This window comes from Aptenodytes forsteri, unplaced genomic scaffold (assembly GCF_000699145.1).
Source record: "Aptenodytes forsteri isolate BGI_AS27 unplaced genomic scaffold, ASM69914v1 Scaffold241, whole genome shotgun sequence".
NCBI classification, from domain to species: domain Eukaryota; kingdom Metazoa; phylum Chordata; class Aves; order Sphenisciformes; family Spheniscidae; genus Aptenodytes; species Aptenodytes forsteri.
In genome coordinates, this window is record NW_008795252.1 from 10,527,472 (window position 1) to 10,544,271 (window position 16,800).

At 37.2% G+C, this 16,800-nt stretch overlaps 1 protein-coding gene across 1 annotated transcript in view; it reads left to right on the plus strand.

The window, feature by feature from the left end:
• LOC103898753 (patatin-like phospholipase domain-containing protein 2) overlaps positions 1 to 16,596 on the plus strand; it is an 18,591-nt gene extending 1,995 nt beyond the window's left edge. Inside the window, exons 2-9 of the mRNA XM_019471984.1 lie at positions 2,700 to 2,932; positions 3,684 to 3,749; positions 6,574 to 6,783; positions 7,899 to 7,959; positions 10,148 to 10,363; positions 11,335 to 11,467; positions 12,705 to 12,821; positions 16,106 to 16,596. Of these exons, the coding sequence (XP_019327529.1) occupies positions 2,700 to 2,932; positions 3,684 to 3,749; positions 6,574 to 6,783; positions 7,899 to 7,959; positions 10,148 to 10,363; positions 11,335 to 11,467; positions 12,705 to 12,821; positions 16,106 to 16,397 (1,328 nt within the window). The 3' untranslated portion in view covers positions 16,398 to 16,596. The remainder of the gene's footprint in view (positions 1 to 2,699; positions 2,933 to 3,683; positions 3,750 to 6,573; positions 6,784 to 7,898; positions 7,960 to 10,147; positions 10,364 to 11,334; positions 11,468 to 12,704; positions 12,822 to 16,105) is intronic.
• The last annotated feature ends 204 nt before the right edge of the window (positions 16,597 to 16,800 follow it).

The following is a 16,800-nucleotide window of genomic DNA, read 5'->3' on the forward strand; positions in this document are numbered from 1 at the left end:
GGCAGTGAGCGAACGGCTGTGTGGTGTTTAGCTGCCTGCCGGGTTAAACCACAACAACCATTAAAAATAGGAATATAGAAATATAACTAGAAACAGTTCACATTTAATAGGAACATTAATTTCTTTAGTTCTCTTGCGTTTCAAAAAATAAAACAGATGTACCAAGTTCTGCCTAAAATCCCAGTCTGACTTGAGCTCTGTCCCTTTCTGCGAAGATCCCATTTTGGAATACACCAGCCTAAGAGGTAACTGTATTTTAGTCCTGTTGAGAAAGGAAGGGAGAAGGAAAAGAAGTTGGGATACTTTGAAGTCTGCTGAATTAATAATGAACAGCTTTTTACATTTTCAGTGTTTTAGTATCACATACTCTTGGGTAGACACAACATATTCTTTTTTTTTTGCTTAGGAGCCCTTCTCATATTTAAAATAGGTTACAATAAATGAAATATGTAAACTTGATTTTTTTCTTCCCCCGCCCCATAGACTACCTCAAATGTAGAAATTCTTGTATGTGGAAGAGATGAGTAAACTGTGAAATCAAATTTCAATTTGATGGGTAGTTATTTTCTGAAAGGAAATGAGAGGAGTTCAAATCTAAACTGTTAAGGTTATCAGTTTTTTCAGCCCTTTAATGGGGTATGTAAAGTGAGCCGATACTTGCCTGATGTTTTTTTACGGTGAGAGGTAAATAATCACAACACAAGGTTAGCAGAGGGCCCTGGTTTACTTTGTTTTTTTCTGCAGAAACAGACGTGCAGTGCAAATGAGCAGAGATGTTACTGTGCTTCAAACTTCAGTAATAGCTTGAGCTTCAATTTGACAGGATGCTAGCTAGAAAAACAGGGTCGAGACCTGTCAGAGAAGTGAGAGCGTGTGTATTTGTTTGCTCATGTGTCCATGCACCCAGTGCTCTTGGTCTGTTTTTTAGAACAAGCAGTTTACTTGCTTGGTGCATAAGTTTTCAAAAATGTACTTATTTTGCAAAAGGAAATTAATGCATGCACTAAGACTGCTGTTCCTGGACAGAGTTCTGGTAGTTCAGTATCTCAGACTCCTGCAACGTGCCTGATTTCTCTGTTCAGAAAGTTTAGAAGATTGAACGTTGCTAACTTAGTTTATTAAAAAGAAAAGGGAAGTGGTAATTTATATCTGAGTGCAAGAAAAATAGAACTGCTAAAACTGTCTACATAACTGCTTTTGGAAATAACTTCTTCACTTGCCAGAATGAGACTTGTACCATTTTTTTGATTGCATGTAAAATGTGTTTTACTAACATAAGCATATATTTGACCATGAACAGTGAGCTGTGTCTAAATTGTTTGCTATCTTCTGGGATGGGAGGTGGGGTCAGGCTACTGGTATCAGTGGATTCATGGCCCAAAGCTTGACTCTGCAAGGGTGGAATGAAAAAAATTGTGGTAAAAACGGAGTATGTCTGATACCTCAGATTTCTTGAGAGATACTCTTTTGAACATAGACTCTTGGTTTACCGTGTTAAGAATGAGAAAGGTTTAGGTATTGCTATTTGAGGAGGAAAAAATAGCATTGTAGAAAGAGAATATTTTTGGAAATTAGTGTGAACTCAAAGGCTTAAGCAGAGTTGTTTCCAGTGCAGGGCTCACATTTAAGTTGAATCCTGTCTATTCTAGAAAGAGTCTATGTAAGTTAAAATATGCAAGTTCTGAAAATATTTTTAGATGACCTTGTAGCATATCGCTCAGGTTAATAACCTGTTACTTTGACCTTCTTCCCCACCCCCTTTCCTCTACCAAGTTGACGAGCTTATCAGGCAATTTCCTCAAAGTATGCCCTGGAGAAACATGACATTAAAAATTCAGCAGCTCATCCACCTGCAATGTTTTGTTTGTTCTTACTATGACTAGGTGTGTGGTTGTTAAAATGATTTTAGTGTTCTTCAGGAACAATCGTGTCTTCTGTAGTGGTTTGATGTAGTTCCGAAATGCTGATTTAATTGGAGAAAAAATTATTATACGTCTGTTACATGTTGGTAAAAATGCACCTATTTAGGTGGAGACCTGTGTGAGAGGTGTTACAGATGTCCTCCACATTCCTTACCCGCTGCTTTAAAACCTTCCCTCCTGACATTCCTTACCATAAGTTCACATTTAATGTTCCCTTTATTGTGTTTATGTATAAATGAAGATAAATGGTGCCCTGAAACCTTAAGTTTGGTTAAAGTCCAACGAGTGTTAATAGCTGTGATGGACCCAGGTGCTCTGCTTCTTCAGTAGACATACTGTAGACCTTAAATCTGTGCATCATACACTGTAGGTTTTTATGGATGTTGCATATGGAGTATGTCCATGCATACATGTTTATGGGAGGTCACTCATCTTTGTTTTTTTCTAAAGAATGTGTTTCTGGAATGAGTAGCTCCTAACGGAAGCATCTTACATGAGTATTTTACACCTACAGTCTACATAAAAATAACATATAAGTAACTTAATGGCTGGGTCTTCACCAGGAGTTCTATTTGAAAGTCTAAAGTGACTTTTTTTTTTCCTCAGAAAACTCCTAAACTCTGTTAAACACTAGTGGACAGTTATTTTATCTGTTAAAAAGCTCTTGAATTTTCATGCTAGCAATCAGAAAAGTTGGAGCTCTAGATATGCTTTATTACTGAAAGTATGTTTTTTGACATATCTTCTGTTCTTAAGTTAAATGCATTTTATTTTCAGCTCAAGCTTGTGCAGATGTTCTGGCATTAGCCAAAGAAGCTAGAAAGCGAAATCTTGGTCCTCTTCATCCTTCCTTTAATGTGATAAAGATAATAAGAGATGGACTGATGAGAAATCTTCCAGAAAACACTCACCAGTTGTCATCGGGCAGACTGTGTATTTCGCTAACCAGAGTATCAGATGGTAAAAATGCATTGATATCTAATTTTAACTCTAAAGAAGAAGTTGTCCAGGTATGTCTATTTTTGGCAACTTTTAAAAGTTTCTGTAATCTTAAGTCCATTTAACATCATCCATTGGATTTCCATTTTAAACATTTTAGGATATTGTGATTTTGGCAGTATTTTAAAGGTGAATTCAAGCTTCATTACACTAAATTCACCTACTAGTTTTCCCAGTCAATGTATCTGCGAACTGTTTTAGTGAGTAGGTGCGAGGGATCAATCTTAAAAAGGATAAATGCCTTTAAAGTGTAGTGTATCTAATGAAACTATATCCTTCATGAATAAGAATTTTTTTTAAGGTCATTCTTATAAAAGCAGTGATCAAGAAACAGTCAAAAATAGCTTTTTAAAATTCTTAATATCAGTTACAAAGCTAGTTTAATATGATCCCAGAATGCTGATATATGTGTCCCCAGTTAGTTACTTTGGTTACTCAGAAAATGTATAGCTTGAGTGAATGATCATAAACTTCTCCTTGTTAATTAGCATTTCTAGAAATGGTCTTTTAGTGAGTCTTACCATTTTTTTAGATGGAGTGTGGTTATAGTCTAAAAAAGAAATGTGGAATACCCTCATCCTGTTTAAAATAATGTTTGATAATACCCTTTCCCCCCTCCCCTTTTCTTTTTATTCAAGTGTACTTGCTGGGGATTTTTTTGGTTGCTTGCTTGGTTGTTTTTGCTAACATCTAAAAAGATAAATGATAATTTCAATAGTAGAACAGTTACCATTTAATTTATATGGTCTTATTTTCCTACAGGCTTTAATCTGTAGTTCATTTGTCCCTATTTATTGTGGCCTAATTCCACTGTCATTTAGAGGTGTGGTAAGTCTCTATTGTTAAGATCTAAAATAGTTCTAGCTATTCTGAAAATATTAAGAGACAATGTGTATGTTTTTTTGGTTATCCTACTGTAAAATAAAACCCTTCATTGTAGCTTCTAGTACTGTAGCTGTATGTTACAACTTTTCAAAAAAGCAAGGGAACACTAAATGTGTGGAAGATCTGTTACGTATATTTCTTCTCCACGCAAAGGCTAGTGAGTATTTAGCTTAAGGATGAATATTTATTGAAGAAAGTGATGCTCATCCACCTTCACAAGTTTATAGGAAGGGTCACTTGTTTGTTTAAAAAAAAAAAAAATCTTGTAAGATAGTTTATTGTATATCTTTGTGTTCTTGCTGTAGGTAGATCTCCTTAAAACTGGATTAAAGTTCTGTGTTCAGTTAGATATAAACAAAGGTTTTTAATGTCTTCTGTCATTTGTATTCAGTGTAAGAAATGTTGCTTTTTAAAGGTAAAGTGTCAGTATATTAGCCTGTTCTATTACTTCACAGGAACTGTTGGTTACAAAACCTCTTAATACTTCACGGCCGTACTGGGTTTTCTAAAATCCCCCATTAAAGGGGCAACGTCTGCAGAAAAGTTAGTGTAGTTTCTTGTAGGTGTTTTGATTAACAGGTCTGGAAGCAGACATGGATTTCAAATCGAGGCAGTGACATTCATGGCTTTTTGTTATAGTGTTGTATTAACTTGCATTTGCTTTCCTTCCAACTTTGCTCCTTACATAAGGAGAGGGGAAGAATATTGAAAGAAAACTCAAAACATCTTTACCAGTGGTTGATGACAGACTGTTCTCAAGGCAAATTGGAAGTTCTAAAAGGTCAAGGACAGACATGAAATGTATTTTCTTTTTCATGCTGCAATTTAAGCAAAAGTGGTTAGAACTGTATAGGGATTTTTTCTTTATCTGTACTTCTAAACCTTGTATGTCTCCTTAAACTCTTCCAGATTAAAGGTGTTATGAAAACAGGACGTTGGACTGAATCCAAGGTTTAGGTGGATCCAGGCTAATCTGGCTATTCAGTTCTTGTCCCCAGACAACGTTATTTTGAAAGGCTTAGTTCAGAGTACAAAAACATACAAGTGATGCTTTATGTGGTCCTATTTTGAGGGAAGGGGAAGGAAGGAATCATTGCATCCTTGTGGGCTTTGCAATTATTTTGATACGATTTTGATGCTTAGGAGGCATTTTTGATGTGAATTGGTAAGAATACCACAGTTGCATATGCTTGGCATGACTCCTGCAGGGCTTGAACACAGTAGAATGTCAAGTATGTAAACTTTGTAGCATCTTGCTGTGTACTGGCTTGGTGCTTCATGCATGTATACTTTAAAACAAAGACTTAAGGATAACTTTCAATAGGTATGTCTAACTGCCAGTTGTGAAGCGTTTGGGTGTGTTGGGTTTTGTCTGGGTTTTATTACCCCTTTCAAACACAGCAATGGTTTTAGATTAAGAAATTACTAGGGGGAACAGATAGGCAGAAACTCCAGATAATTAAAACCATTTACCTCTGTAGAACAGTGACTGAGATGCGTACTTCCACCTTTTAATAATTTCACGAGAAGGCCGCATGCTATGGCTCCTCCTTTGCCAAACCTGTTGTATTACACTTGATACTTCCACGAAGGACTTGGTGATTGCACGTGTGTTTTAGTGATTGCATTATACACCTATAGGAATTTTGTCAGTAGCTGCATGCTGCTGGGTCTAAAGAGTGTCCAAGAAAGCTGACAGGTAGGAACAGGCTGCTCTGGAAGAGTATGTTGGAAAAATTGCTCTGAGCTTTCCTCTTCCCAATTCCTATTTGTTTCTCAGAATGGTCAGGGAGTGAGTATCAAGGCAGATGAAATTGATAATCCAGGTTGCTCCTGCTCAAATCACCTGCTCTGTTACATTAACATTTTACAAGGACCTACAGGTTATGTCTTTTGCCTAGTTAAGAAGAAGGAAAATGCAGCCACTGAACCAGCAAAGCTGGTAGTCTTTTGCCACTGTCAGAACAAACTAGCTACAACTGGCCCCACTGGAAAGACGGCTGTTGTGAGCGAGTGGAGTTGTCTTTAGCCATAGCAGCTGCTGCACTATAGATTGGTTACCCCAATACAGAACTCTTCAGTTCTTGGATCTTAAAATGTCTGAGATGGTGATGCACTAAAACTACAGAAATGGGCAATTCAACACGAAGGAGATGATAAAAGCATAACCTGGAACAGCTTCTAAACTTGCACTCAAAGCAGAATAGATATCCATGACTGTGGGCAAGGTTTCTGAAGCATTGTCCATTTTTACTTGCAGTTTCTTTATGTCCAAATATTTTTGATGCTTTTATATAAAATTCTAATTACTTAGAGTAAATTTAAGTTACTCTTATTCTAACTGAATGGTTTAGTATCACGGAACTTGAGCTTTGAAGTGTAGAGCTATTCTTTTACTCTTATTCTTTCTAAAGAAGTACCCTGGTAGCTTTTCGGTTGGTGCTCTCCTTTGAGGAAGAGGAGACAGCTGCGCTACTTTTTCTCTGCATGTTGTGTAGGATTATGATCTTTAAAATGGAATTCCCCTTTTTAAACATATAGAAAAATCCCAAATAGAATACTCTTAGGCTATCTATGGAACTTTAGATAGGAATGGGTTTTTTTTAACTGGCAGAGGAGGAAGCATGCTACTCAAAATGTTTAGCCCAGGAGCATAGGCAGAGACTGTTCTGTTACAGTCTTAAATGCTATTTAGTTCTTGCATGGGAAATCTGCTAGTTAGAAATTTTCAGCCTTTGAGACTTCCTATTTCTGTTAATTTTTGTAGCGCTATGTGGATGGAGGAATCAGTGACAACTTACCTCACTATGAATCTAAGAATACCATCACAGTTTCGCCTTTTGCTGGGGAGTGTGATATCTGTCCAAAGGGGAATTCTGCCAACTTTCATGAAATGAACGTGACCAACACCAGCATTCAGCTCAGTTTGGGGAACCTTTATCGTTTAACACAAGCGCTCTTTCCACCAGAACCTAAGGTAAGTCACTGCCTTCATGTAGTTACTAAAACATCTTTCCATATAAAAGCCTTGCTTTTGCAGAAAGCTACGGTAATCTTAGCATTTCATCTAGTCATAGAAACTTTTCTGGTGATGTTTCTCTTCTCGTTTCTATTTTTTTCGTAGTTTTTCTTCATTCTTCTTATTTTTAGTCTCAGACTAAAAATGCATGTCCTGCTATTGGCTTTCAGTATTTATTTGGGAATTAGCACAGGATTCTATCATAAAATCAACATTAGTAAATTAATAACTGTCAGTTTGTAGTCCTTTCATGTTTACCTGCTAACCAGGTGCTTCAGAACTTAGAAGTTCTAAAGCTTCATGGTTTTGTAAAGTTCTCAATACTTCACACAGGCAAATTGCCTTTAAATTTCGCTAAGCGCTGATAACTGCAGATCTGATGAGGGAAACGCTCTTGAATTGCCATTGTGGAAGCTGAAAAAATGAAAACAGATTTTTCCAATTGGCTTGGGATATACTACAGAGAAGAAATGTTCCTGACTGCTATAGATATATTTTTTTAATTGAGGGCTTTTTGACCACTTGAAGAAAAATGTTAAATTCTACTTACGTAGGCTTTAATTTTTTTTTTTTTTTTTGTCTAGGACTACTGTGTAGGTGAGCTGGTGTTGCATCTGGTGAAAGATGTTTTCACATGGAAGACTAAGTCTGAGTTTGAGCATGAGAATTGCACAGCTAACTTTTCATAGTTTTGGGAAATGGGAAGCACTGGAAGGGAAGGAGGGGAATTGGCATACTCCAAGCCACCCTGTCTCATTGTTGCTTGCATCTGCTGAAAGGCTAGTCAAAGAAACAAACGGGGAGGAAATTCTTGCAAACTGTTAGAATGCTGTCCTTTTAGGTGAATAATTTAGTACATCTGTAATAGCTGAAACATAAGTTCATGTACACATGACCATGTATACATCATCACAGTAGGCATATTAACCTCAATCTGTTGAATTATAGCAATTGTTAATGTAAATTTTTCTTACAAGAATGGAGGGTGGATGGAAGTGGCTTTTCATTCTGCAGACTGTTGATCTTAAGTTGAATCGCGTTTTATTTGTCTGACATTTACCTTATGCTTGCAGGTACTAGGAGAGATCTGTGAGCAAGGATATTCAGATGCTCTTAAATTCTTGAAAGAGAATGGTATGTTACACTTGTGGATAATTACTGATGATGTGGTCTTAAGCTGAGTTTAAAAAAAAAAGGGTGAGGGGGTTGTATGTAGCTAAGAAGGGGCTAGGTCTCTGAGGTTTTTGAAGGCATCATGATAAGTTTAGTTCTCATAGAAATCACATAATTGTAGTAACTATTCACCTGAGGTAAGTTGTGCTGCCACACAGAAACAACTTTTGGGGTTTTTGTCAAATTTGTGTGAAGTGAATGTTAAGGTATCGTTAAGTGAAATTACCGAAGAATTCCAATTCTAGGGAAATCATATTATTAGTTTCTTTAGTGTTAATCATGAAGGATAGGAATAGGCTATTGTTTCCCACTGCTGTGAAACCTGTATCTTCTTATCACCTCCTCTCTGCTGTCATCCAAGTGAATTTCTAGGTAAAGTTTTGTAGTTCAGAACTGGGAGCTTTGTAAAAACAATATAAACCTCAGTCACAGACAAATCCTTAGCCTGTATCATGAAAGACTTTAGAAGAAGACGACTTGTAATGTAGCAGTTGTTGGGACCCAGATAAGTTTAGGAAGAAGAATTGAAAGTTGCTCTGCTCTACTCCTAGAATTCTAGTAACATATTTTATACTAATAAATGTTATTGCTCTGCACACTTTGAGACGAACAAGTTAAAGAGAGTAACTTGATATTAGCATGAAGTTAACCATGTGTTAAATATGCCTAGCCCCTGTAGTCTTTGGATGCAGAAGCAAATTGGTACGGGGTCGGATTAGAGGAATGGAAACTGAAATGCGATGTTTGCACTATCACAGGTAGTACCAGCTGCAGTATTGTAATGCAGTCATAGATTGATGTGCTCACTGCTTATACTCTGTTATAACTAAACATTAAATATTCAAGTTTTCTTGGAACAATTTTCTTCACTGTTAAAGAATGTCACGGTTCTGCTTAAGAGTTTGATTTTCAAATATTATTAAATATTTAATATGAGTGTCCTGCTTTATACCTTTTACCAGGTGATTAAAAGCACAAGCTATACAAAGAGCCTGTAATTTGTGGTTGTCTGTGCTAAGATGGGTTCCGTTGCCGTACTGCACCCACAAGCTTCCTGTGTGCATGTTTCCATCTGACACTAACATCTGAGATTCCGTGCAGCTCTTCCTTGGTGTCTTTCCCCCACGTCCCCTGTGTATTGCACTATTGTCCTCCTTTTCACACTACTGCTCCTGTGATCACCTTTGTTCTTATTCCGTCACAAGTTTGTCTTGCTTCGAGCTTAATCAGTGATAATTATAACCTTTCCAAACTCATTATGTATCTCCTTTCTTGTTATTTCAACTGTAGGGGTTAATGCCCCCCCCCCCCCCCCATCTGTAACACTTCAGATAACTTTTTGCTAAATTCACTGTATATTCGTTTGACATTTGTCTTTTAGGAGTAATTGTCAGTAGGATACAGATTCTGTTGTATGTAGGTATGGATCCTAGTCAAATTTGGTAGTCTTTATATTTAAATAACTTCATAATGATTTTCTGGAAACCGAGTATAAACACCCTTCTTGTTTTTTTCACTTTGTGCTCATTATCTAGTGCTTGTTTCTAAGGTAATTATCAGTGCTATTTCTTAATTGGCACTAGTTTTGCAAGGCAACCAATGTTGATTTAGATCTGCACTTTGGATATATCTAAAACAATACTCGCTTTCCTTTCTACTCACTTTTCATATTTCAATACTCGCTTTTCCTTTCTAAAACCCTACTCGCTTTCCTTCTCCACCCTGTTGTAGCAGTGCCTCAAAGTACTCCTGTGATACCTGCCATGTCAAATTTCCCAAATGTCTGGTGTGTTTTAGGTGTTTTCTTTCAAATAAATACTAAATCAGTTTTCCTCCTCTCCTTTAAATCATTTGCTTTCTTGCTGGAAAACAACTTTGGTAAATGACTGTGTTTCCAGTGCAGTTTCAGTTAATTGTTCACTTTTTCCTTTTCTTTAGAACCTGTTTTAAAGTAAGACCTAAATCTGCAAAAGAGTATTCATCAGTGTGATTAAACGTTTGTGGGATTATAAGAGCAAGTGTATTTGACACTAGGTGGATAATGTTCCCTCAGGATAGGCCTTTGTACAGATACACAGACTATAGGTACTGTACAGGTACTCTGAAGACCCATGGACCAAGCCTAAGTGGAAGCTCTTGACTCTTTCAGGTATTCTGAATGACTCAATTTATATTCACTTGTCCTTCACAAAAAGAAATCCTCATGAGGCTGCACAGCACATTGACCATATGAAGAAAAAAAAATTGACAGAAAATAACAGAGTAGAAACTTTGAAAATTGAAGTACTTAATGACCAGCTGAAGCAAAATCCATGGCCTTTGGAGAAGAGCATATTTGAGAGTCTACCTCCTAGACTTCGTAAAGGTACATGCTTCAGGCTGTTTCCTGTAACTTTGAATGGCAAACTTTGATTTATTTTTTTCCCCTGCTTACTCTTATAAATTGCATAAGATGCTTTTTATTTAAACTTATAACTGCCTATGATATTAGAGACTAGCTCAACCCAAAAAAGTTCTTCAAATACTTATTAAATGTGAACATGTCCATTTTGATTTAGCTACAGAAATAAGATTGAAGCAGGAGGAAGGAGCTACTTTCAGCACTGCAGAGTTGTGAATTGAATTCTCGTTTGGTTTTGGATAAACTTTGTATGAGCACAGTATTTTTGTAAGCATATATTTCACACCAAAGTTGAACCTCAAATCCAAACACTGGTTATCCCCATCTTATTTTTAAAACAGACTTCTGTAGATTTCTAATTCTTTGGCTTTCCTGTCTTTTTTAATAAGCTGTTAATAGACCAAACCCATTTCTGTTATTTCTTTAATCTATAACTTTTACCTAGGTTTTCTTGTGGATGCTGATCGGTATTTCCAAGATCTGAAATTTGTGATCCCAGTGACCTAGGAGAACAAAATTTGAAGCGTGATGTTTCTTGCAACTACATGTAACAACTGACATATGCAGAACTCTAGAATTTAAACAAGCTCATTAGAAACTCTATAAAAAGACAGGAATGCTATCTAAAATACATAAGTATTTTTTGAGAGGTGAACTTTACATCCTCTTATTATAAATTAATTCTTAAACTTACTGCTTAAAAGTTCTGGGTAATGCCTTTTGTCCCTGTGGTATGAGTCTGTGTTTCCCATGTTTTCAAATAGCGTAGAGAAGGTTTATGGTAAGAGTGCCTTGAGATTAATTCTTTCATTTTCTATCTGAGCCTTATTTGGTAACACTTGATAAAGTTGACTGAAGATTACCAAACTTTGAGCAAATTATTTAAACTGTTTTCAAATAGTCTAACATCTTTTTCAAAAATAATTATTCTTAAGCACTGCAGGAAGCTTGTAAAGAACAGAATGGATTCTATGCTCAGTTCTCTAAACTCTTCCCAATGCGGGTGATATCCTATCTGATGCTACCATATACACTACCAGTGGAGTCCGCTTACTCTGTTGCTTTACGGTAAGGAACTTTTAATGAACCATTTTAGAATTCTTTTACTTTTGGAAATTTACTCACTGAGAGCTTATTCAGTGTTGTAGGCATTCTGGTACTCTAGAATTCAAGTAGTAACTGTCCAAAGACCATTATTTCTACCTACATAATGTATCTTCCTAAAGCCTCTATAGTCTAAGGCTAGATAAATAAACATATTAAGAAGATTCCTAAACAATTTACTCTTATTACTAGTAGCTGTCTTGTAGTTGCTCGAGAGAAGCGCCCTTGATTGTGTTTTCCAGGAGAACGTTCTTTATTACTATTACTATATTCTGCAGTGGTGTTTGAACTCTATCCAGATAGTTCTTGTGGTTTAGCTTCTTTCTGAAGTCAGGAGTGAAATCCAGTGTTTACTCGCCATATAAATTTTCTTACCAGGTTTGTTTAGGTTGACTGAAAGTTGTGCCCTTGAAACAGGGCTTAATTTGGTAAGTTTTTCAATTCTCATAAAGGAGAAATTATGCTAAATGAATGCACCATGAACCCTAAGCTTTGTGCTTGCTTGAGAGAATTCCAGTCCTTGAGCAGCAGATGTCATTACTATCTTTAGAAAATACTTGAAAAATCAGATGTTCTGTAAATGGAACCACATAGAACTCCAGTAAAATATTTCATTTTGTGCCACTTAATGTGGCACTCCTGTGCCGTTTTTGGTGGATGGGGATGAAGCAAGTTTCAACAGAATTTTCATGTGGGTTTTTCCCCCTCGTTCCCCTCCGGTGTAACTGACAGTGTGTTAAGAGCGTCATAAGGAAAAAAAAAAATTGTGACATTGCTCTGTTTCTGCCTTCTATTTGATATTCCATTGTGGTTTTCTTTTGTTCTTCCTTTCTCTTCCACCTAACTTTAAACTGACCAGAAAGTTCCTACCACACAGAAAGAGGTCTCGGAGACAGGAGTATTTTGCAGGCTTCCTACATGTTGGTCACAGGGTGTAGAACACACATACTAGTCAGCCACTCGGCATAGATCAGAGATGCAGTGGTCTGTGTTGCCCTTTTTCTTAGCTTGTAGAAAAGAGATGAGTGGGCTAGATGGGAATTCAGGGAGGTTGGGAAGAACGGGAGGCCTTGGTGGGGGAGTTAACTTGAGGAGAATGAAAGCTGTGTTATTTTGTTGGATGTTGGACTTAATATGTAAAAACATAATGCGGATTAGATCTACTGCTTACAAAACAATTGTATTTTGGTTTTGATTGTAGGCTAGTAAACTGGTTTCCTGACATGCCTGCTGATGTTCGATGGATGCAAGAACAACTTTGTCGGATTGCTGGTACAGTTTATTCCCAGGCTAAAAGCAAGCTGTTCTGTACATCCAGGTAAAGTGGAGTGCTGCTGCATGCAAATGATGCATTTTTAGAAATTCTCTCTCTTTTTGTCAGAGATTCAAGTACTAATAAGTTTCTCTCTTAAAACAGAATTTAATAATTTTCTCAAAGGTAACACAAAACAATTCTCACTGCTTCTGATCCTTAGCATTATTTTTTAAGTATATTTTCTGGTGCTTGTTGTTTGTAACTGATCAATGACACTGCTACCTATTGTAGATGAAGAGGTGTTGCCTGTTGGTAGGCTTACGCTTTTTGGGGAGAGGGGTGGGTTATGGAGCAGGCATTGGACTGAGAACAGAGAACTTGTTTCTTCTCTGCTCCACAGTAGCTGGAGCAATCAGGAGGCAAAGAGGAGGAAAAGGTTGCACAAGATGTTCTAAATCAGGTGTAGCAGGTAGGAACTGGAAAACATTGGGAGAAAGACTAGATTCTTAGGAGTCTGGACAGGAAAGGTTGTAACAGTTAAAGTAGATGAATATGAAGGACAGTCTTGTAAGACAGTTGGGAAGAATTAAAATAAGACACACATGGACAATTTTTAGGAACCTCTATTTCTGTGAAAGAGAAACCGCTACTCTAACCTGGTTGTAAGTAGGTTCATTATGCTTCTTTTACCAAGCTGGGGTGAGATTTAGCCTTTCAGACTTTTTACTTCTGTTAAACTTTGTAGCACTCTGTGCATGGAGGAATCAGTGACAACTCACCTCAGTATGAATTCAAGAATACCACTGCTGTTTCACTTTTTGCTGGGGAGTGCAGTATTTGCCTAAGGAGCTCTGCAAACTTTCACAAAATGAGTATGACCAATATTCAGCTTAGATTTTCCTGCTAAAAAATGGACTTGTTGCTGGAACAGAGTTGCACAGCCATGTCAGAGTAGTGCTATAAGTAGAGAAACATAGGCTCTCTCTGAGGTCCAAATGCTTATAAATATGAAGTCTCCTAAGATTTGGTCTGAAAAAGCATAAATCCAGACTTCAGCAGAGTAGGTCATATCTATTTTACTCTAATTTTTCTGATGATTGTCTCAACTCCTGGAGTTGCTGGGTGGGAGGTAGAAGAAGGGGGAGAGAAATTAGCCTGAAAAGCTATTAGGAGTGAACAGAATTCTTAAACGCTTCATAAATGCTTCATAAAAGCTTCCGAGAGATAGCTGTAGCACTGGAGACTCCTAACTGCAGCAGTTACTTCAATTAAAGCATTGCCATGTTCTATATACAGCAGATTTTTAAATTAAAATGAAAAATACCCTTTTATTTGAGCCAAGAGTTCTTGAGCTTTTGTCTTCCTGTTTTTAGTAATAAAGTTAGATAAGGAGGAAGATCCTTAAAAGATGCTCTTTTTTGCCCTGGCAGTGCTATACACTGGCCCATCAGAAATGCAGGTTTGAGATGTCTGAGAAGAACTGCTTGATCATACTTTATAGCTTCATAAGAAGCTTTGCCAGGTTCTGGATTGGCGTCGTGAAAGACCCGATTCATATGCTCCATCCCTTAGAAGTACAGAGTAGTCAAACTTACTGTTAAAGGTTCTGGCTTAATGGAAGATTTAATGAGGTTGAGGCTTGGGTTTCCTCCCCGCTTTGTAAATATTAAACGGTGGCTTTACTATTAGGTTGTAAAGATACTTTCTTTTTACAATACTCAGTTTTATTCAGAATTCAGAAGCATTTAATTCCTGTAATCAAATAGCCTCTCTTCTCCCTTTCTGAAATCAGTTAAAGCCTTTTCTTGTATAACACTAATTGGCTTTTGAGGCCATGTCTCTGAATGTAGTTGTTGGTATATATTTGCTATCATCCTACTGTCATCTCTTCAGTTATTTGATACCACATGTAATCCAGTGTCCTTTTTTCCTTTCTTTTCTTAATGACATTTCTGACTCATTTCCACAATAAATTTGGGTATAGTCATCTTCCTGCTTTTCCCCTTATTTAGCAGCTTCTTGATGTTGCTCGTATTCCAGCCTTACCAATCGTGAGAATCTCCATCTGAAATGGGCGTTTGGAAAGCACAATATCACAAGACTGTCTCAGATGTAACTTCTCAGAGGGGTTATTTGGTCATTGAGTCATGATTAACCAGAAACATTGTTTCTCTTCTTGTGGAAAGAGAAGCTCTTGGCTGTAAAACAGAACGTGGTGGTCACGTAGCTTTTGCTGTATGCTTTCATGGTATCTTCAGGGTGATCAGCTCCCACCAAACTGTTTACACTGTCAAACTTCTAAGTTTTCTGAAGCCTTCCTTTAAGTGGATTCCCTCGTCAGGTAGGTAGGTCCCAAGGCTCTGTGTGTAGAATCCTGCATTGTATTCTACAGGTGACTCTTTGTGGGCTTGTACTTTGTTTCAGCATCTGCCAAGAACTTACTGCTGCTTTTGCAGAAAGTAATCCCCCACCTTTTTGTATGCTTTTCCGCTTATGCCGTCAGATCTAGCTTCTGTTTTGGAATCAAACTTCAGTCTCATGAAAATTTGCACTGTTTACAGTTTGAAAATCCTTTTAGGAAACTTAACCTGGTGGATGGTATCTTCTAGTGTACCTAAACTTCAGGTACAGAAACCGGTGTTGAAGTGCGAGTATGGCGAGTTGGGGGTTTTTTGTGTGTGAGAGGGGGCGTTGTGGGTTATTTTGGGATTTTTTCCAAAGGCACTGCAGGAGAGGAGAGAGGACTTTAAAGAAAAAAATGGGTATTCTTGGTCACAACTTCAGTTTCCTATTTCTCAAATTGGAAAAGACTAACCTGGTGATTCAGGCGCTGTTTTAGAGTGCAGGAGAGTTTCTGTTCCAGCTGTTCAGGTTGGTGATAATTAGTTGGTTGTAAAGTGGAACGCAGAGATGGCATTTGGGAAGTCGAACAACTCTATTTGCTACTCAACTTGTAAATGCTGAGACCGTTCTTGTTAACGTTCAGTTAGTGCTGTGATTGGTAAATCGGCAAATACTCCAAGTGGATAGCTGGGGGGAGATCAGGGCTAAGAGGTAATGTACAAACTGGGTCTACCCTTCTGAGCTCATCAGAACGGTGTGACTTTTAGTGTAACTATTTTATACCTACTTCTGAAGACAACACATAATGGCAGAGTGCCTCTCTTTTAGATGTGATTGTTTCAAGATCCTTTTCCTGTTGTCCCATATCCTAACTCACTAAATGCATTTAGAATTAACCATTTTCCTCTAGTGTTCTTCCTTATATGAAGATTCCCTGTTAGACATCTGAACAGTAATAGAAACGTCATTGAAACACTAATAATCTTTTTTCTTTTTTTAAACAGGAAAGACAATTATTCATCACTAAGAAAATGTCAAACTGTCCCATCTACTATGGAATTTCATTCTTCGTACTGCCACCTTAAAATGCCTCACTCTTCTGTGGACCTTGAAACCTGGCTCTGGGAATCTTCATGCTTCATGCACTCAGCTATGAAAAATGCTTCTGCTAACATGCAGGAGCATTCAGACTTAAACTCCTATCATAATTCTCTCCCAAATTCTGATGAGTCTGGGTTGGAAATAGATTTTGACTCTTCCTCAGAGACAAGTTTCCAAACTGCTCCAGAGTATTAATTTGGAAGTAGATTCCACAGTTTCCAAAATTCCAATTTGGCAGAGAAATTTAAATCCTAAAGGACTAAAGGTCACTTTGTTTATGGCCAGTAAGTCTTGGAAAATTATTTGTTTACAGCTTCCTGACAAATCTGCCTTGGGAATTCTACTGTTTTAAGTATTATAAAAACAGTGGCTGCTATACTAAGTAGTAGACTACAATTCTGTTGAAGCACCAGCTCAATCAACTGTAGTAAGACTCGTAGTAAACTGTGTCTCTCTGGAAATAATTTTTTAAAAAATCTACTTTCAGCATAAAAATGTTAAGACTTGTAGTAAACTGTGTCTCTCTGGAAATAAATTTTTAAAAAATCTACTTTCAGCATAAAAATGTAAATTCTGTAAACAGATTGTTAGACAAACA